The 21,361-nt window shown below is 55.6% G+C and overlaps 1 protein-coding gene across 7 annotated transcripts in view; it reads right to left on the reverse strand.

Moving 5' to 3' along the window:
* The window catches only part of CACNA1B (calcium voltage-gated channel subunit alpha1 B), a 176,099-nt gene that overhangs the window by 94,981 nt on the left and 59,757 nt on the right, over positions 1-21,361 (reverse strand). For 2 of the 7 annotated variants that reach the window (XM_055144268.1, XM_055144250.1), the window contains exons 16-21: positions 17,643-17,760; positions 15,065-15,132; positions 10,939-11,045; positions 6,752-6,814; positions 3,340-4,101; positions 2,732-2,949 (exon numbers count right to left, since the gene is read on the reverse strand). In XM_055144268.1, the coding sequence (XP_055000243.1) occupies positions 2,732-2,949; positions 3,340-4,101; positions 6,752-6,814; positions 10,939-11,045; positions 15,065-15,132; positions 17,643-17,760 (1,336 nt within the window). The remainder of the gene's footprint in view (positions 1-2,731; positions 2,950-3,339; positions 4,102-6,751; positions 6,815-10,938; positions 11,046-15,064; positions 15,133-17,642; positions 17,761-21,361) is intronic. The other 5 variants (XM_055144303.1, XM_055144295.1, XM_055144288.1 and 2 more) reach the window with 3 other exon arrangements.

A 21,361-nucleotide genomic window follows, 5' to 3' on the forward strand; every position in this document is an offset into this window, starting at 1 on the left:
AATAATTCCTGTGCATGAGCCAGGAGCAAACCCCTGTGCATCTCTGGGTGTGACCCAAAAAGGAAAAAAAAAAAAAGAAAAAAAAACTGAAGCAAGTGTTTCAAAAAACTGATAATCCAGATGTAGACTCTATATCCTTCAAAAATTTTAGTCAAATGGCTCGTAGATCTAAATATGAAATGCAAACTCTATAAAACTCCTAGGGTTAGGGTAACATGGAAGAGAATATGGGTGACCTTGGTTATGGGTCTTTTTAGATATACCACCACCAAAAGTATAATCCGTAAAAAAACAGTAATAGATAAGTTGAACTTAATTAAAATATATATATATATATATATATATTGCTTTTTGGGTCACACCCAGCGATGCACAGGGGTTATTCCTGGCTCTGCACTCAGGAATTACCCCTGGCGGTGCTCAGGGGACCATATGGGATGCTGGGAATCGAACCCGGGTCGGCCGCGTGCAAGGCAAACGCCCTACCCACTATACTGTTGCTCCAGCCCCAAAATAAAATGTTTCATTCTGCAAAAGACTCCAAAAGAATATGAAAATAAGACACAGATTGGTAGGGGAAAACTGCAAAGTTATATCTTAAAAAGGACTATTACTGGGGCCAGAGCGATAGCACAGAGGGTAGGGCGTTTGCCTTGCACGCGGCCGACCTGGGTTCGATCCCCGGCATCCCATATGGTCCCCCAAGCACTGCCAGGGGTAATTCCTGAGTGCGAAGCCAGGAGTAACCCCTGAGCATTGCAGGTGTGACCCAAAAAGAAAAAAAAAAAAAAGGACTATTACTCAGGATATACAAAAAACTCTTAAAACTCCACAGAGAGAAAGAACCAACCTGCCTGGAACAGGGAGGTGCATGGAGTTGATCAAACACGGTCCAAGAACATGGAGAGACTGCAGTAAGCAAATAGGTAAAGCTGCATCACGGAGAGTGGATGGGCTAAGGTGCCTGCCTTGCATGCAGTGACCATGTTCACCCCAAGCACCCAGGGAGCTACCAACGAGCATAGAACTAGGAGTAGCACCCAGCACCAATGTACGTAACCAACCCCCAATAACAATAGGTCTGCTGGACTGGAGAAACGCACCACCGAGGCCACTACACAGCTGTCAGAGAGCCAGGGCAGACAACACGCACTGCTGGAAGGTGTGGGCAGCAGGGACTGTCCCTCACTGCAGGGGAATGCAGGTGGGGCTCACAGACCACACAGACCCTGGTAGTAAGACCCCACCAGGGCACTACTTGGTAAATTCAGGAGGCAAAAACTTATTCTCCCAGAAGCCTGTATGTGGAGCTGACAGCCATTTTAGCCATGGTTTCCAGAATCTGGGCGTAACCAGATGTTAATCAGTAGAGGACCAGATAACATCTGGTTATGTGGGAACTGTGGTCCGAAAACTGTTGCCTGCGGAAAAGCTGTCAGGCCATGAGAAGATGGGAAACAAACATCAGCGCCCGTTCCCGGGTGGGGTAAGCCCAGATGAGAGGCACGGTGCTGTCAGGTCAATTATGAAATTCTGGTCAAGGCAACCCTATACTCAGGAGAAACAGCAGAACGGATGGTTGACTGGGGCTGGGGAGACAGCCCACACCTTGACTCAGGTACCCAGCAGCCCAAGAACCCCAGAGAGTGGAGACTGGTTGCTGGTCAGGAAGGCAGCCTCACAAGAACCACAGGAAATGTAACAACAGACTAGAAGAACGTTCCCCCAAGGCAGCAGGCAGGAGCAGACCACACAGTCATGTCAGCTGTTCCTCCCAGTGAGAGGGCCTGAGCAACAGAGAGTGGCACAGAGAGAGGCTGGGGGCCTGGGCTGTGGGACTAGCCTTTGCCTGCCCTCCTGCTCCAGCCTCTGTCTGCCCCCACACCGGCCCTCTACCTGACCCCACAAACCAGCCTTCTGCCCCCACATTTGGCCTTCTGCCTGCCCCCCAACGCCAGCTCTTTTCTGTGGTCTCTGCCCACTCTGTTAGGGGCTCACAAATGCCAGTGCCCCCACAGATAGAGGGACCTGGGCTTAGCACCCACAGACCTCTCCTAACAAGGTGCTGGCAGAAGGGCTACACTGTGCTGGGCCCTCAGGGACTATACAGGTCCAGCACAGCATCCGGCTGCCTGCTCGGGGCCACTCTCACGCTCACACGAATGATAAGGACAGGGCAGTGGGGAAGATGACGTTTGGGGAGCCCAATACAGTGCAAGAGAGGACTAAGGCACTTTGCCTGGCACACAGGCAACCTGGGTTGATTCCCGGCACGCCATATAGTCCACCTAGCCCCACCAGGAGTGACTGCTGAGTGCAGAGGCAGGAATCAACCCTGAGCACTGGTGGGTATGACACAAAACCCAAAATAAAAAAGAAAATGTGCATGTGAGCAAGTGGGAGGCCCCAGCACCTCTCCCTCTGTCCTCTGCCTGTCAGCCCCGACAGGTGTGTGGCTATGGTAGGACAGTGATGAAGCATGCGGCCCTTGCAGAGTTCCAGGGGAGCCCTTAGGCCCCCTGAAGGCCGCTATAGTCCTCAGGGCTCTGAGCACTGGAGACCAACAGGACTAGTTCTGCACTGGGGCACCAGGAAGCAAAGGCATCAGGGAACAGGTACTGACACAGCAAGATGGCACTCCCTGTCCCCACACGTGGCCAGGGAGCAGGAGGGGATAACCACACTGGGCCTGCAGGCATGGGGCTGCCCTGTGGGGGCAAGAGGGACTCACCGGGCGCAGCCGAGGACTCCCCAGCAGTGCCCACCCCTGGCGCAGGGATGTGCACACAGGTGCTCAGATCCAGGGGCTGGCTGCCCATGCGGCTGACGTTCCGCTGATTGTCTGCGTCCTCTGGTTGCTCGTCCACCTTCTGGAGACAGGTGCTGGGCGCTGCGTGTACAGACCCCATGGCTGGTATCCCACCAGCCTCCAGGTCACAGTGAGGCGCCCTGCAAACAGAAAGCACACCCTGGTCAGAGGCAGCCGAGGAATCCCAGCCCCTCGGGGCCTGCAGCCCTGCGTGGCTTGTCTGTCCTCCCCACGTGTGAGGGGGCCCTGGTTGCCTCCCCACTCCGGAAGCTTCCCCGGTAGAGGCCCTGGCTGTGCTGAGGCCAAAGCGGAACCCTCAGTCCTTCCCACACACAGCTCCTTCCACTGTGGGGTCACTAGGCCCCTACCTAGGAACAGGTTCCCAAACTTACCTGGCCTCCACCCCCTTTCCTGAGCAAAGCTATGGCAATAAGCCCCAGAAACCTGCCTCCTCTCTGGGCGCGGGGAGAGAGGCCCGGGGGTCCCCGCACGCGCCCCAGGAGGGAGCCCAACCCGGCCCCGCGCCTCACTTGGGCTGGTGGTTCCGCGGTTCCTGCTCCTTGTCCCTGTCCTCCGGCTCGCAGTCTCCGGCGGCCGCGTCCTTCTCGGCGTCCTCGTGCGCCCGGTGCCGCGCGCGGTGCCGCCGCGGCTCGTCGGCGCCGTCGGCGTCCCGGGGCGCGGGCCGGGGTCCGCGGTGGCGCGCGCGCCGCTCGCCCTTGGCCGCGTCCTTGGGCTCGCGCGCGGGGTCGTGCCGGTGCGCGCGGTGGCGGCGCGGCTCGCGCTCCGCGTGCTCGGGGGAGCCGTGGCGGTGGTGGCGCCGGCCGCCGTCGGGGCCCGGGCCGCGGCGCTCCGCACGGGGCTCGCGGGGCGCGGCCGCCTCCTTGCTGCGGCTGCGGTGCGGCCGCGCGCGCTCCTCGCGCGCCCCCGGCTCGGCGCCCTCGGGCCCGGGGGCGGCCTGGCCCGCGTTGCCGTCCTGCGCCCGCTCCGGCGCGGGCCTGTCCTTGTCGCGGTGCCGGTGGTGCCGGCGCGGCGGCTCGGCCGGCTCGGCCGGCTCGGCCGGCTCGGCCCGGGCCTTGCAGCCCGCGGGCCCGCGGCCCGGCTCCACCACCAGCGGCCGGTCCAGGTGCGTCTTCATGTCGGGCCGCAGGTGGCGCGTGGTGGCGTAGCGCAGCCGCTCGTCCGGGTCCATCTCGCTGTAGAGCGCCTCGCAGCTGGCGCGCAGGTTCTGCAGCCGCAGCTGGCTGGCCCGCTGCTCCCACACCGAGCGCGCCTTGGCGGAGCTCTGCTGCCTGCTATGAGAGAGCTGGGTGAGGCCTGAGCCTCCGCCGCCGCCGGGGAAGCCACAGATGGACACAGCGATGGAGGGATGGCAGCGCGGACGCAGGGAGGAGCCCCAGCCCTGGCCGCAGGGTGCAGGGCAGGCAGGGGTGAGAGGTCCTGGGCAATGTCTGCACTGCGCCGTGGCAGGACCCCGCAGTGGGAGCACTGGTCTGGGGCCACACCTCAAGGGCACTGGAGCAGTTGAGAGTGGCCCAAGGCCAAGAAGTTCAGGAGGTGGGAATGATGGCACCAGTGCAAGGTGACAGACAGGCTTCCGGGCAAGTGGACCAGCAGCCAGGGGCGCCAAGATGGGAAGGAGTGGGGGCGGGGGTAGGTCAGCATCTCAGTGTAGTGGGTGAGGAAAGGGCAAGGGGCCGGGAACAGCCCCGCCGGGGCCCAGCTCCAACTCCCACTCCAGGAAGCCGCTGGCAGAAAAGAGAGGACCCAGAGAAACATGGTCTGGCACATGGAGCCCAGAGCAGCCAGCGGGGCCGTAAGGAAGAGCGGGAGCCGGATTGCTGGGGGCAGAGTGGATGGGCTATAGGGCACCTGCCTTGTCACCACACCTCCTGTGAGCCCAGAGGCAGAGTCTGGGGTTGCAGACACTCCTGCACCCTCGGCATCAGGAGTGGCTGTGGTCAGGCTCAGCCCCTGTGTGCAGACCATCTGCCTACCACCTGGCCACCTCTCACAGCCCACGGTGCATAGAAACTGCTCGGTGAGACCCCCAAAGCAGACAGCTCCAGGCCCCTCTGGCCAAGTGTCAGAGCCAGGGCCTTGTGCTGTGGCGTGGTGGCAGCCTAGGCTCACTGGGCACCGTGCTCTGGATGATGGCACTGAGCTCAGAGAGGGGGCACTGCCGGTGCCACGGCCACTAAATGACAGAACCAGGAACACACATATGTGAGGTGGGAAGGAAGGTGAGCCCTAAGGAGGGTCTGTGTCCACGATCCAGCAGCAATCACTCTAGCTGGCACCAGCGTGGAGACCCAGCCCTGCACATGTGCTGGCACACAGCACAGACTGCTGCCTGCCCCCATGGATGCCTGACCACGGACACTCCTTCTCCCCTTGACTGCAACCTGGGACACTGCCTTCCTGTCGGGTCTGAAGCCAGGGGCACCAGCCCACAGTGCCCAGCTGCATGCAGTGACCGATAGCCCAGAGGCTGGTTCCCAGGCCATGGGGCCCAGGAGCCTGAGGATTGAGCTGAGGTCCAGCACAGTTCAGGACAACCTCTGTCAGGACACAGGGAAGAAGGCAACAGCCTCATGGTGAGGGAGCTCAGGTTCTGGACAGCAGGTGTGGGTGGGTGGGGCTCCTGGAGGCACAGTTCCACCTCGTCCTCAGTGCTGAGTTAGAAGGTCCTGGGCCAGGCCGGCCTCTACCAGTGATGAGCTGCAGCCCTATCTGGCCCTGGTCCTGCTGGGCCCACCACTTCTGCCCACCCCAGAGGCACAGCCACTTCCTCCCGGGATTTGTCTGAGCCTGTGCACCAACCTCTCCTTGCTGGAACCAGAAGCATGTGCCCAGCTGTCATGCCTTCCTGGCTCCTCTGGGCACACAGACCCCACAGATCTCTCCCAAGATGGCCAGGCTGGTCCCTCACTCTTCCCTCCACTCACTTTACAAGCCAGGCAGCTGCCCAGAGGGCAGCCTGGCCACTGACCTCCAGTGCAGGATGGCAAGTTTGACCTGCAAGGGTTCTTGGGGTCTCCTGGAGGCTGGCCAGCCCTGCACACAGGTGGGCATGCTCTGCTACCCAATATGTAAACCCTGCAGCCTCCCAGAGAGGCATGGAGGGCACAGCCTGACAGGGGGCATCTCTGGGCCGGCTCAGCCAGCACCTGTCCTGCTGGGGGCACCACTGGGTCCACATTCACATCACACTTCAACATGCCAGTCAGTCACACAGCACTGGATCCCCTACCAGCAGCTCTCAGTGTCTCGGGCAGGACAGAGCCCTGCTTGGGCCCATTGGAAACAGGCTCAGCCAAGGCAGGAGCATCCCAACATCTGCACCCACCCCATACATACCCCTCGGCGCTCCTGGCCGCACCCTCGGGAGGGAGCTCTGGAGAATAAGCCTAGGACAGACTGGCGTCACCCCCAGGTGGTCTCCTGGGGGTTCTCTGGATCTAACCCAGGATCTGGCCTTGCAAGAGGGCAGCCACTCTGTCTTGCTAGGACATTTACGGACAAGATACCTCCCCTCCCAAGAAAGGAAGAGTACAAGGACCACAGCCACGCTAGGGAGCACCTAGCAAATGCCATCCCCCAGGGAACCTCTCAGCAGGCGCCCAGTGGCACCCGGCACAACTGCGGCAGAAGAGAGCAGCACCAGAGTGACACACACAGACAGACAGCAGACAAGAGGACAGAGGCCAGGAGGGTCAGCAGACAAGGAGAGTGGCCAGGAGGGACAGAGGAGGGGCTGAGCAAGAGTTGGATCCCCAGGCACAACAACATCAGGGAGCACGCCCACCCACGCCCCCTGCCCACTGCACAAGGTCTGCTGGGCTCCCGTGAAGCAATGGCTGGGCAGGAAGCAGAGTCAGGAGGGAAGGTGTGTACGAGTGCCCGTCATGAAAGCCACAATGGTACCGTAGCAGAGCCACTCACGGTGAGCTTACGCTGGAGACAGATGGGCTGCGAGATACAGTACCTCGAGTTTGCTTTACAAAACTGCACATGCAAGAAACAGAACAAAACAAGAGTGAGAGACCAAAGGGCAGCTGAGAGGCAGGAACGCGTGGGAGCCGCGGCAGGCGGGGTACGGGCCGCAGCACGCCTCTGGACAGGATGCTGGGGGCACTTCCGTCAGAATGGGCACCGGCTGAGACCTCGGGGTAAAAGAGAAGTTGAGAAAGAAAGTATCCAGCAGAAAAGCAAACCCCACCACAGCTGAAAGACAGGAGCCGTTATCAGGAGCCTGTCTGTCCCAGATGGGCACACACAGCCCTGGCTGGGGTCGGAGAGAGCTGCTTGACCTCTCAAAGGGCCTCCTCAGTGGCCCACTCCCAAGGGGCCAGGGCGCTGGCCGTGTGGCCGCCTGGCCTTCTGCATGGAGCAGAGCCAGTGACCACAGGAGGCCTTACCTGCTTCCGGCTCCCAGGCACTCCACCTGGGCCCTGCTACTACCCACCCAGTCTGGGCCAGACCCCACCCCTCTGCGTCCAAGCCTGAGCCAGGTGCTTACAGTTCACCCTGACTCTTCCCAGGGCAAAGCTGGTTGCCTGACCCGCCCGGTTTCCCACAGGTGTGACTCCAGCCTTTCAGACAGAATTCTGGAAGTCTTTCCAAAGCCAACAGGGAGAAACCGAACCTCTTTTCTCTCTTCTCAACTTCCCCTTCAAGTCAGCTTCCCCCAGCTCTACTGACACCTGTGAGGAGAGCTCAAAGTGAGCAACGGCCTGTGGGCTCTGTGTGTGCCAGACAGATGAGTGCGTGAGTGTGCACGAGGTTGGAAGTGAGTATATCAGTGACCATGAACATGAATGTTGTGGAAAGCTGGGTGGGGAGAACACATGTGAGCAGAGATGGGTGAGAATGGGTACTGAGATGACTAAGTATGAGTGTGTAGACGCACAGATGCATGTGAGTGGGGCACTGTGAATGTGAGTGTGTGAGTATGGCGTGGGCTTCATGTGCTGCCAGCAGCATTCGTGTGACTGTCCATGTAGCCATATGTGTGAGTGTGTGAACATGTAAACAGATGTGAGTGGGTGAACATGTGAATATGAACTGACTGTGCATGGTTGTAAATATGTTAGTGTGAAAATGTAAGCCTGCATATGTGTCAGCATGACTACATGTGAATGGGCAGATATATGAGTGGGGTGAACACATGAGTAAATGTGTGAGTTTAGATGCCCATGTTTAAACACAGAAGTGTATTATGACATGTTAATATAAACACCCATATATGACACCATGTAAACAAGTGTGAATGTGGAACCTGTGAGTGGTGTGAACATGTGTGTAAACTGTGCATGGACAGGAGTGTGAACATGTGAGTGGAGGATATGTGAGTGGTATGACCATATGTGTATGTATGAATGTATATGTGAACACATACATAGGACATGTAGCAATCTAGGAACATATGTGTGGATATGAGTGTGAATATGTACGAAGGGCATGTATGCAGTATGGACACATGTGTGGATGTGAGTGAACCTGTGTATGAGTTGTGGGAACACACATCTGAATGTAGTAGTGGATGTGAATGTGAAAATGTGAGTGTAAGACATGTGAGTGTTATGAACACATGTGAGTGCAAACATGTGTGGGAATATAGGACATGTGAGTGGTATGAACAAAAGTCAGTGAACATATGAGAGGATAAGACATGTGCAAGGTATTAATACTGAGTGGTTATGATTGTGAACACGTGTGGGAATGTAGGACATGTGAATGGTATGAAAACATGTGAGAACACGTGTGAGTGTAGAACATTTGAGAGCCATAAACACATGTGAATATGAACAAGTATGAAAGTGTAGGCCAGTATGAGTGGCAGGAACAATGAGTATGTGTGAGTGTGAACATGTGGAAGTGTAGGACATGTGAATGGTATGCACACACATAAACATGTATGAGTGTAGAACATGTGAGTGGTATGAACACTGAGTGAATGTGAGTGTGTAGGACATGTGAATGGTATGCAAATGTGTGTGAATATGTTGGACATGTGAATGGTATGAACACATGTGTGAACACGTATAAGAGTGTAGGACATGTGAATGATATGAACAACACTGTGAGTGGATGTGCGTGAACATGTGTGAGTGTAAGACATCTAAGTATAGAAACATGGGTGTGAATGTGTGTGAACATGTGTGTGAGCATCAGAGTGTGCTCTAGCTTTTGGAAGTCCGGGAATTGCAAGGGTGACAGCTCAAAGGACGAAGAGCAAGCTTGATCGTTCCCCCTGTCCTCCTGGAACCTGACTGGCTATCATCAGAGGCCAAGCCCACTGGCCGAGTGGCTCTCAGGGCCCGCTGCCGGACAGTGAGGTAGCAGAGCCTCTGTCCCCAGGCAGATCAGCACCAGACACCGGGCGGGGGCGGGGCTCCACATCTCCCGGAGCCCTGGGCCAGTCCTCCTGCTTCGCAGGCCTCAGGGCACAGCTGTGAGGAGCAGAGGGCAGGTGGGAGCCTTGTTCTCGCCCCAGCACTGCAGCTGGCACTGGAGAAATGAACTGTGGGGAAGCAGGTGCTACCATCCAAACATGAACCTCAAAGACAGGAAACAGTCAAGGACAAGGGGGAGGGGCAGACAGACGACAGACAAGCAGGCCTTGGTTTCTGCAGAAGGAAGCAAGCCCTTGGCACAAGATGTCCTCACATGGACTCACCCACCCAGAGCACAGGAGACAGACCCAGTGTCTCACAGATGGGCATCCCAGAGCTGCATCCCAGTAGCCCCAGGTGAGCCACAGATGTTTGACCCCACTGGGGAAAATGTGGTCCAACCCCCCAGATGACCTTAGACTAAGACACTGATGACCAACACGGAGCTGAGTACCCTGCAAGGTCGCAGACTGAAGGCAGCACCAGAAGCCAGCCTGGTGCCACAGCAACACTCGTCTGCAGCTTCTCCTGCAGCAGGAAGCACCCAGAGCCCGCTTTCAGAGCTCATCCTCCCTGCTGAGGGACCCAACTGCCCCTCTCCAAGCTCTCACCCTCAAGGAGCTGGACCTGAGGTCACAGGTACTGGAAGAACAGCCACCTGAGGATGAGAGAGCTGATGCTAGCAAGGGCCACAGGCCTGCAAGAGAGACAGCACTGTCCTGCATACCAGGGACACTGCAATCACAGCTACCGCCTCATGCAAGCCCAAGACCCAGCTGACCTAGTCCCACGTGTGTCCATACACCTGGGGATGTCCACAGCCTGCCTGGCTCCCCCTCAGGCATGGCCATGCACCTCCTGGGCCCTCAGGAACCTGTGGCCTCCTCCAGCTACTCTCCTTGCAAGTCCAGCACTTTCTGTGTGCTCAGAGCCAGGTCCTCTGCATACACCTCCCTAGAAAGCAGTCCGCACGCACGCACTCTCACGCACCCCTACACTCAGGCGCGGGCTCACACGCCCTCACACAGAGGCATACACTGGCATACACACGCAGACACTGATGCTGTACACTCAAGAGTGGACACTTGTGCATGAGTACACACCCAGCAGCACAGTGCACGTGCCACCACATGTGCTCGGGACACAGTGCTCCCAGGAAGAAGAGGGAGGCCCAAGGCAGGGAAGGGTGGGGGCCCGGAACTAAGACAGAGTCACTGAGGCTGCACTTCTTCCGGGGCTCCTCTGACCTCTCATGGTCATTAGGGTCACTGGCCCCACGCTGCTGTCCTCCCCATCTCAGCGGCCTGCCCTGTCCTGGTCAGTGTCCCTAATCCATGAGGTGGAACACCCATGCGCATCTGCCGCCTCATCCAGAGCTCCCTCAGCCTCTTCCCTGCATCTGACATGTGGAGCCCACTGGGGAAGCAGCATTAAGTCCTGAGGGCCACAAAAGTATCCCTTTAATCTCTGGGCTCACAGAATACATTTCTGATAAATGGCATGAAATTGGTATTCTGCCCCCTGACCACGGGGCCCATGCCCACCCACCATGCCACAGAGCCTGGCATGGCCAGCTTTACTCCCACACACACCTGAGGGACGTGGAAAGTCCTCCCCATGATCATCCCTCAGCACAGCTGCAGTGCAAAGGCTGCTGGTAAAGTCAAACCGAGGGTCCTGAGAAAGCCCTGCTGAGGGCCCGGCCCCAGCCCACAGGCCCTCCCAAGCACTTACGCAGCGATGGAGATGTTGGCCGCAGACATGGGGCTGACTTCAGCCACTTCTTTGGCCTTCTGCAAAGCAAGTTTCTGATTGGCTGCTTCTTCCATCTCCTCTTCATCCTGTTTGAACATAGAGAGAGTGGCTTTCACAGTGCTCGTTCTGTCTGGGCCCACGTGGCCTCCCACTGTGTGAACACAGTTCCTCCGCTCACACACAGCTCTCATGCACAGGGGCCTCCAAGCATCCAACAACGGTGCCTGGGGCTCCTGCCCCAAACTCTTGCCCCATGCCATCTTCCAGGGTTGGCGAGTCCATTTCTGACCTGCACTGCAGGACTCAGCCGCTGCCTGAACATTTCTCACCTGCCCACAGCATACAGCCCTCTGTTCATCCCATGTTGGTCTTTGCAAGGCCACCCCACTTCTGTCCCTTTGTCCCTTTCTCTCATGTGAAAGTGAGTTCCCCCATGTGTCTGTCAGATTTTTGGAGCCATCAGCAATGAATGCTGCAAGTTTCAAGCCCAGCAGAGAGCAGGAAGCCAAGGTCTCCATGTGCTCCAGCTGGCCCTCTGGATGACCAGCACTTCTCCTCACACCCTGGATCCAGGTAATGTCAGAGCTGACATTACCAAGAGGACCCAAACATCCTTGAGTCATCTACTGTTAGGGGCTCAGTAATGGCAAAAGCTGAAGGCCCCAGATATTTCCCCACAGAGACCATCCAGAGAGGTCCAGGCTCAAAGCAGGCAGGGCACCCTGCTCCCCAGAAGCATCATGGAGGTGCCTGCCTGTTCCTGGTTCTACCCCAGGCACCTGTGGTGCACCTCAGGGGAGCTGCCCCCAATCTCCACTCAGTGAGTGCCCTGTGGCGACTGTTGGTTATTAACCCCACGTGTCTTAGGCTTCATCAATGAACTGCCCCATTATCTTCCCCCAGAGAAGCTTACAGTGCTCTTACACCCAATGCCCTGAGTTTATCTTTCACCTTTCCTTTGTGCTTCACATTTGCCAAAGTCAATCCTGGTTCTTTTTAAGTCAAAATTTCTGGGGTTCTGTATTTTTAGTGAATTACCTGCTTTTCTATTTCCCCTCTAGTCTTTCATATTTTTCTATAGAGCAATGTTCTTTGTTTAACACAGAAAGACCATTAATGCTGTGCTCCTAATACCTGGGAGTTCATTGACTCTGAAATATATCTACTCCTAGGCAGATATCATGATTACTTGGCTCAGGCTTCGACTGCCATAGTTCCTAACACCCACAAAAGGAGAGGTCCCACGAGGGGACTGGGATGGGCCCAGGGCTAGTGGCAAAGTTACCCCAGCATTGAAATGGTGCAGTCTAAAAAGCATAGTATTGCCAGATAAATCGGGAGCTTCTGAGAGTGAAACGGACCCTCTGTGCCTAAAGACTTTGATGCCAGAGACCTTCTAACACATTTTGGCATCCAGTGCAGCTTCTTACAGCAATACACTGGGACTGTGAGATGGGCTATGCAGTTTCTGGCAGAATTTTCCCTGGACTTTATACAGAATTCCAAAACCACGCGGCTGCTGCCACAGACGCGCAACTTAACATCTCTTCATTGTCAGCAATGTGAAATGGTTCCTTTTTTAGCAGCTCTGACTTTGGGGGGAAACTCCAAATAATAACAGTGAGTTTTTTGTTGAAATATTGAAAGTAGTCAAAGCAGCAGCCATTTCTCTAGACTGAACTAAGCAACAGCCCCACACCAGCCGAGAAGAGTAAATATCCCCCTTTCCCGGTTGTTTCCCATTTTCGGGGAGAAACTCGGCGTGGCGTCCACAATACTATGAGGCGCGGGAAGGGGGATGAGGGGGGAAAAATTTAAAAAGAAAAAAAAAGAGTTATGTACTTGGAGCAGTGGGGCTACATATCTCTTTATTCTAAGCAATGGAAAACTAATTATCAAATGCTTCCTTGGTAGTAAGGCTGTCCTTCTTGGGGGGAAACTCCAACAATAGTGAATTTTGTGTTGAAATATGGAATGTAACCAAGGTAAAGAGAAAATGAGGTGAAATTGATCAGTTATGCAGTTGGGGGTTGGGGGAGCGGGGGCAGGAGGTATACTGGGGTTTTTGGTTGTGGAATATGGGCACTGGTGAAGGGATGGGTGTTTGAATGTTGTATAACTGAGATGTAAACCTGAGTACTTTGTAACTTTGCACATGGTGATTCAATAAAAAAAAAAATCTTAATAAAATAAAAAGCATAGTATCACGTTCTTGCTGCAAGCTGTTATGACTTAAGAGACAGGACCCCCATGGGACAAGCTGAACTTGCCTGAGGACTTAGTCTGAGATTTATGGTAAAAGCCTTGCTTGCCCTCGGAGCCCAGAGAACTGAGTTCTGAAATCTCATACTGTGTTTATCCAAACAACTGCAAGTATTAATAAGAGGTAAACTTAATCGTTTAATATGTACAATTAAAGGGAAAGACAAAAGCAATATAGATGTCCCTGGGAAGACAGAGCATCTCCTTAAGTTAATCCCAAGAGAACTGCCTCCACTGAAATGCTTTACCTCAGATAAAAGATCAATCACACCTTCTTGCAGTCCCACACCTCAAACCCACTCAGATGTTCTATAAGTGTGTTAACAGTTCTACATTAAAGGGGTCATTTTGGGGGGCTGGAGCAATAGCACAGCGGGTAGGGCGTTTGCCTTGCACACGGCCAACCCGGGTTCAAATCCCAACATCCCATATGGTCCCCCGAGCACCGCCAGGAGTGATTCCTGAGTGCATGAGCCAGGAGTAACCCCTGTGCATCGCCGGGTGTGACCCAAAAAAACAAAAATAAATAAATAAATAATAAAATAATAAAATAAAATAAAGGGGTCATTTTAACCATCAGTCTGTGGCCCCCCCACTTCTTTGTTCCTCTGCTGAGGAGGCCTGGGGAGGTAGCTCCCGGCCACCAAATGCACACATCGCATACCCACATTTGGGACTCACAGTGCACCACTGGGAGGCTGCCCCCAATCTCCACTTTCAAAACCAGATGCCGTTTTGGTGGGAATAACAGAAAGAGGGGGCCAGGTTGTTATGCCCTGAGGGGGCAGCCTAGGTGATAAGACAGCCTCCACGATGCTGTTTAGGGACACGGCCCAGCCCTGCTTCAAAGGCTGCAACCAGCAAGGAGGAGTCAGGCACTCAGACGGAGAAGCAGGGCTGAGCAAGAGCCACACAAGGGAACAGTGTGAGCTGTGCCTGCACCTGGGCGCTCCTGAGGCTGGAGGGGACACCCACCCGCATGGCAACGCTGGCATCAAAGCCCTGGCACTGGCACCCCCAGATTCTGCCTCAGGCCAGGGTGTGCACATGCCCGGAGACAGCACACGTGCAAGGTCCTGCACAGGCTGCGCCCATCTCACACAGCTGGAGAGGTAGCATTGTCCCCCACACACAGGAGACGGCTGGTCCAAGCACAAGCTTGAGGCTGAGACAGCAGACAGGCTGATCACGCTGCCCAGGACTGCGGGGGAGAAGACGGCAAGCAGGGGGCTGTGTCATCGGCTCAGAAACCACAGGGGAAGGCATGTGTAACCACATCCCCCACTGGGCTCAGGAATAAAAGATGAGCATTAGGTGTGCCTGCTGGGCACTGCCTGGAGAATGGACTGCCCGCTGTGCCCTGCTGAGCCCTGCTCTGGCCTGCTCTGCCCCGCTGTGCCCCGCTGTGCAGAGAAGAGCTGCTCCCCCTGGCTCCCACCTGCCGGCATCTGAGGCATGGGCCTCACTGCAGCTGTGTTCCCGATAGCCCGACTCACACACCCCTTTACCCAGAAAGGATGCCCTAACCCACTTCACACGGCCACACGGGCAGCACAACTCATGTCTCTAACCCCGTTGCTTCAGGGGCTCTCTCACTGATAGTCCCCAAATCCTCCTCCTTTTTGTCCTTCCTAGGACCATGACCCGTATTCTCGGAGCCATCTGCATAGTCCTGTGCCTCCTGCTTCCTCAGCCCCTTGCTCCCAACCAAGCACAGGGACTCTGCCTTCTGGGATCCTGAGACACCAGACAGCCCTTGGCATGGCTCTCTAGCTTCCAAAGCGACGTGTCTAACCCCTGGGGCCCCAGACCCCAGGCCTCAAGTGGCATTCCTACAGCATACCTTTGTCAGCTCCTGAGCATTGGCAAGGTTGTCCACGGCGATGGCCAGGAAGACATTCAGCAAAGTATCTGGTTGGTCCAGCTAAGGAAGGGAACATTTTATCGCCCCCCCCTGCCCTCCCAGAGGCATGACCCTCACCCCACCCTCCCACAGGCATGACCCTCACCCCCACGCCCTCCCACAGGCATGACCCTCACCCCACCCTCCCACAGGCATAACCCTCACCCCACCCTCCCAGAGGCATGACCCTCACCCCCACACCCTCCCATAGGCATGACCCTCACCCCACGCCCTCCTACAGGCATGACCCTCAACCCGGTGCCCTCCCACAGGCATGACCCTCACCCCCAAACCCTCCCACAGGCATGACCCTCACCCCCACACCCTCCCACAGGCATGACCCTCACCCCCACGCCCTCCCACAGGCATGACCCTCACCCCCACGCCCTCCCACAGGCATGACCCTCAACCCGGTGCCCTCCCACAGGCATGACCCTCACCCCACCCTCCCAGAGGCATGACCCTCACCCCCACACCCTCCCACAGGCATGACCCTCACCCCACGCCCTCTCACAGGCCATGACCCTCATCCTCCATGCCCTCCCACAGGCCAGTGTCCCTCCTGTCCCTGAAGTCCCAGAGCTGGCAGATGCAAATGCTGTTCAGGCCTGTACCTGCAGTGCCCCCCACATTTGGACGCCTGAAGCCTTGTGCACCTGTATGCATGCACCTATGTGCACTCCTGTGCCTTGCTGCACCATACATGTCTAAACCTGCACTCACCTGTCACCCAACATTCCTGATGCCAAGGAATCCTTCCTTCTACCTAGCTCTGAAGTGCTTGTGGTCAGGCCTCAGCTTGGATGCAGCACTGGGCTTGCCTACTTAGCCTCAGAGGAGCACCTAGGCAGCTCCAAGGCCCTTCTCCCCAGGTCCCCGTGGGAGAAGCCTCCCACAAGCACCTCCAACTCAGCATCGCCCCCCCTGCCCTCCCAGAGGCATGACCCTCACCCCACCCTCCCACAGGCATGACCCTCACCCCCACACCCTCCCACAGGCATGACCCTCACCCCCACACCCTCCCACAGGCATGACTACAGCTAGGACTCAGCTGTAGTTCTGGGGGCAGAGCCCGCCTACGACAAACCAAAGCCTCAGGGAGCCCATGAGCAGTGCATGGTGCCCTGTAGCCTGTCCTGCCACTAAGCCTCAGGGCATGCCAACAAGCCCCCCCGCTGTGATCCCCACCCAGAAGTGAGGAAATGCAGACTGAGCCATGGGGCCGTGCAGTCGGCCTGCCTCCCCACACTTCCAGCTCCAGCCCCTGCTAACTGCCACCCAGGCTCTTCTGACACTCCCCCTCAGCTGCCCTCCTGGCCTCAGTGCACTGGGCTCCACCCGTACTACTCCGGCCCTCCCCAGGCCGCTAGATCCTTAAGTTCTGGGTCCCAGGCCCAGCTAATCTCATCAGATACTGAACTGCATCACTGGCCTGGGGTCTCTTCCATGTCAACGGAACCCCCATGTCATGACAGCCCAAGTGTGGCCCCTGGCCAGTGTCCTGGCAGAGCAGAGTCCTCTCACCACACGTGGGCTGTGGGGCCCCAGCAGCACTCATGCTCCAGGGCTGGCCTTCCTGTGTCCACTGAGCTGGCTGAGATCATGCCCCTCAGTCCCCGGCCAGAGAGTCACATGGATGAGAAGGCCCAGGAACCAACACGACTGGCCAAGTACACACCCGGGTCCACAGTGACCAGCTGGGACACTCCCCCAAGCCTCACAACAGGCTTTTCCCTCTGACAAGGCCGCCCCCTCCATGGTTCCCACCTCTCTGCAGAGTGACTCTCACACACACATGCATATGCACACATACGTATGTGCACGTACACACACACACAAATGCATAAGCGTACGTGCCTGCCTCACAGCCTCCTGTGCCCAGACCCTGCTTGGGACCCGGGGCTAGCCGAGCCTGCCGTAGGGCCAAGAGGCAGCTCAGTGGGAGGGGAGGAGGAAGGCTGTGGTGGTGCAGGTGGAGACCTCAGAGCCCAGGCAGATGGCGCCTGGCGGCCGGCAGCCAAGGCAGGAGAAAGCTGCTCAAGGGGAAGACAGTTTCCCTCCAGGCTCTTGAGGTGCTCCCGCAAAAGTCCGGGGCTCTCCAGGCCACAGCACTGAGCCAGGGCACCTGAGCGCACGTGAATGGAAGGAGTTCCAGCCCCAGCAGAGGAGTCAGAGAATCTGAGACTGCCCAAACTTCCCCGACTCTCCTCAGCGCCTGTCCCTTGGCACCTCCCACAGAAAACTTTCTTTCACACTGCTCTACATTCCCGGTGGGTGGAGGGTTCCCAAAACCCAGTGCCAAACTTCTCAATAAACCTAAGTGGAAAGAGCAACCGCTGCTCTCGATGTCTGACACACACACTCACATAGCACTCTGGACCTGCCGCTCCCTCCCACCACAGTCCCGCTCCCATCAGCCTGGACCAAGCTCTCCACCCCCCAACCTGGTCCCCCTGGGGTAGCAAGGAGGAGCCAGGCCACGCTCGATGCCCTGTGGCACGGGCTGAGAGAAGGATACAGTTTCCAAACAGCGTCAGGACGATGAAGTAGAAGGAGGAGAACATGCCTTTGCTGACTCCTCCCTGCGACTCGATCCCATGGTACATGACGGCGTTCCAATCCTCCCCCGTCAGGATCTGTGGGGAGAGCCCGAGGCGGGGATGCCTGGCCCTGCATCCCGTTTGTTTGTTTTTCTGCTTCTTGGGTCACACCCGGCGATGCACAGGGACTACTCCTGGCTCGTGCACTCAGGAATTACTCTTGGCAATGCTCGGAGAACCATATGGGATGCTGGGAATCGAACCTGGGTAGGCCGTGTGCAAGGCAAACGCCCTACCCGCTGTGCTATTGCTCCAGCCCCCCTGGCTCTGCATCCTGCACCCGCATATTTCTCCCCTAGAAAGCTCCCCGCCCATAAACATACCTCACACACCTCCACACTACATACACTCACCCAACCCATATACACATACCTTATACCCCATATATATACCTCCACACTAAATACTCACCCATATACCATACCCCACACACACCCACAGTAAACACTCACCCTACATACACATGCCCATGCCCCTTATATATATAACCCACATCCCACATCCACAGACCCCACACACACATATCCCATTACATATACCCCACACTACGTACACTTTACACACACTCCCCTCCACACCTCATATACACATACCCTCCACAGCCCCAAACTATATAGACCCACACACATTCATATCCTACAGACACACCCCACACTACACTCTACACCCTTATACACATTCCCCCACATTACCTACACCCATGTTAGACACCCCACACTTTACATACCCCCACATATCCATACCCCACCCCACATACATCCATATCTTATATACACAAACCCCATACTACATACACCCCCACTCCATATACGCACCACATCTCCCCACACTTACATACCACCCCACATACACACCTATATCCCATATATACCTCACATACAACCCCAAGCCCCATATACCTCACATATACCGGACTCCACATATACCTCTACACTTACGTACATCACACACCCTACACACACACACACACACACACACACACACACACACATACATATTCCATACCCCCCTACACAGACATACAGCCGCATACCTCATACACCCCACATATGCCCTTGTATCTCAAGTAACACATATACATCCTTGCACCACAACATCCATTCACCATCGCTGGGGTAAGCATCTCTCCCACTGTCCCCTATACTCAGGTGAAACCAGGGGAAGTGTGCCTCTCCCACTGTGCAGGTCTCCTACACACAGAAGGGCCTTGACTCTCTGCTTTCCAGTGGGGCCAGGCGTGACAGTGCTCAGGGCTATCCCTGGCTCTGTATATAGGAGTGACCTCTCCCCACACTGGAAAGCACTGTTGGTGATTAGGGAACCCTATATGGTGTCAGGGACTAGAACCAGGGTCACAACCACTGCAGTTGCAATGCAAGGTCAGTGCCCTCCCTCCCCAGTACTAACTCTCCGGCCCAAACTCCAGAAATTTCATTCTGGGAATGTACAGCTTTTATTACTCCTATGAGTGAGATCTTTCTCTTGAATCAAATTTCTGACTAGACCTGTGGCTCTATACAAAAGCTAGGACTGGGTGTCATGCCTCATGTTCAGCAACCCCTGCAAAGGGTCTCTGCCTCTTCTTCCTGTGACTTGTTGACCCTTGGCTGTAGCTGCCCTGTCCCCTGCCCTGGCTGCACCCAAAACTTCCACGGGTATGGAAGGGACTGAGGACCGCTCCCAGGGCCAGAAGCAAGACACACTCCACAGGCAGGGCTTAAGTTGAAGCCAGCAGGGCTAGGTCTGCACTCTGACCCACCACCGGCCTCCCTGTCTGCCAAGCAGAGTCAGGACACACAGCCAGGACCTGCTACAGAACTTCTCTTGTCCAAGAGCACACTCAAACCAGCAGCTGGTCTGGCCACTTGGCCAGCTGGCTGCAGTAACATGCTCACGTGGGGATGCTGTGGTTCTGAGAGGCCCATCGCGCATCACCATGGTCCCCATGAAAGGGACAACATGACATGCCCCATCCTCTGACCCCCACCTGCTCACTTGGGCCAATAAGCATCACAGCATCCAGGAAAGGGCCAGTGCCCCACCCTGCAGAAGGTCACCAGGAACTGAGTGTGACCCTGAGCTTGAAACAGTCACCCTGGGTGGACAGTGAAGGGCCCTCCTGGCCTGCATGTGGGTCTTCACTTTCGGGATGTGCAGCTCAGGCATCAGGCATGATTCCTGCTCAAGCCCTGAACCTCCATCTGGGCAGAGAGACATCCTCTCTGGCTACAGACTGCTCCCCATCCAAGATCCGTGTCCACTGTCCAGGCCAGGATGACTGGTCTCATGACACTCCCACTCCACTTTCAGATCAGACCCTAAATTGAGAACCTTTCCCTGGCAGGTTCAGTGTTTCCGAATCAATTTTTGGACCACATTTCAGTTGGTTCAGCAACCAAACAACAGAGAAATGAACCCCATTTGTCCACATCTTCTGCAAACGTGGATAGTGATAGATTTCTGGAATTCAATTAGAGGAATGGGCGGCAATGAGGTCACTTTGTGAGTGGAGAGGGGGGAGAGGGGGTCGTTGCTGTGGGACTGGTGCCCTGGACTTGACAAAATACTGGACATGGTGTTTGCATGCTTTCACCAGCCTGAGCCCAGAGTCCTCTCCCCATGTTCCTCTTTGCCCTTCCCAACCTGTTCTTTCCAATGAACAGCGTTCTAGTTCACTTATGTTACTTCCTCCACTTTCATGGGATTTGTCTCTATGGGTAATAAGTCTGTATGGGTAATTTTCTCTGCAGTCTGATTCTTTGATCCTCTTCATAAAGGTCTCCTGCCTTGCATTACTGATGTTCCCCTCTGCATGTTCTTTGAAAATTCACGCTTGTTTTCACAATCAGATCTAATCCACCTACACTGACGTCTAGATCAGGTGCTTTTCCTGTGCTTCTCTCCGATGACTGGCCTGCTCTCGCCATGTGCAGTGAGAATACGCATTTCTGAGCTTTCCAAAGCGTTGTATCTACCAACGACATTCTTCCTTCTTAATCCTGATTTTTCCCTTGTTCCACTGCACTGAAACCACTGGTACTAGCATGACTTGAGTTTTTGAGTTTTATCTGAACCCCTAGGAAAAGGTAAGGTGAATATTTGTGCCACAGTCACACCTGCCAGTCCCCCACACTAACACTGAGCAGACACTGCCAACCTCATTTGACTGGCCTCTCCCCATGAGGAGATTGGGCTTTTCCCAGAATTCCAGTGCATTCCTGGCCATAGTCTTTTTCCTCTTTGATCTGCTGAAATACGGAAGTACATTAGCAGAACTTGATGAGAACCCTTTCAGAATTCTAAGAGTTCAGCCAACCATGAAGAGAATCTCTGAGCAAATCCAAAGCTGAATGGAGAGCATTTCCTCCGGGTGTTTGCCTCTGTGTCTTAAACTTTTCATTTTCCTATCTTGTCCTTGTGTCCTTTTCTCATAAAATGGGCTGGGAGTTTTCCTTCTTATCATTTTCAGGATACCTTACACAATTCCAGTCATCTGCTTCTAGTTCATTTGTGAAAGCATCTGACACAGTGGGTGGTGGGTCGTTTGCACCATGGAACACCCAACTCTTGCTGTGGTCAGTGTGCGGCCATTTCTCTGGCCACCACAATGCGGGATATATGAACAGTGCCGTACCTA

Source organism: Sorex araneus, chromosome 1 (assembly GCF_027595985.1).
Source record: "Sorex araneus isolate mSorAra2 chromosome 1, mSorAra2.pri, whole genome shotgun sequence".
In the NCBI taxonomy this organism is placed as follows: domain Eukaryota; kingdom Metazoa; phylum Chordata; class Mammalia; order Eulipotyphla; family Soricidae; genus Sorex; species Sorex araneus.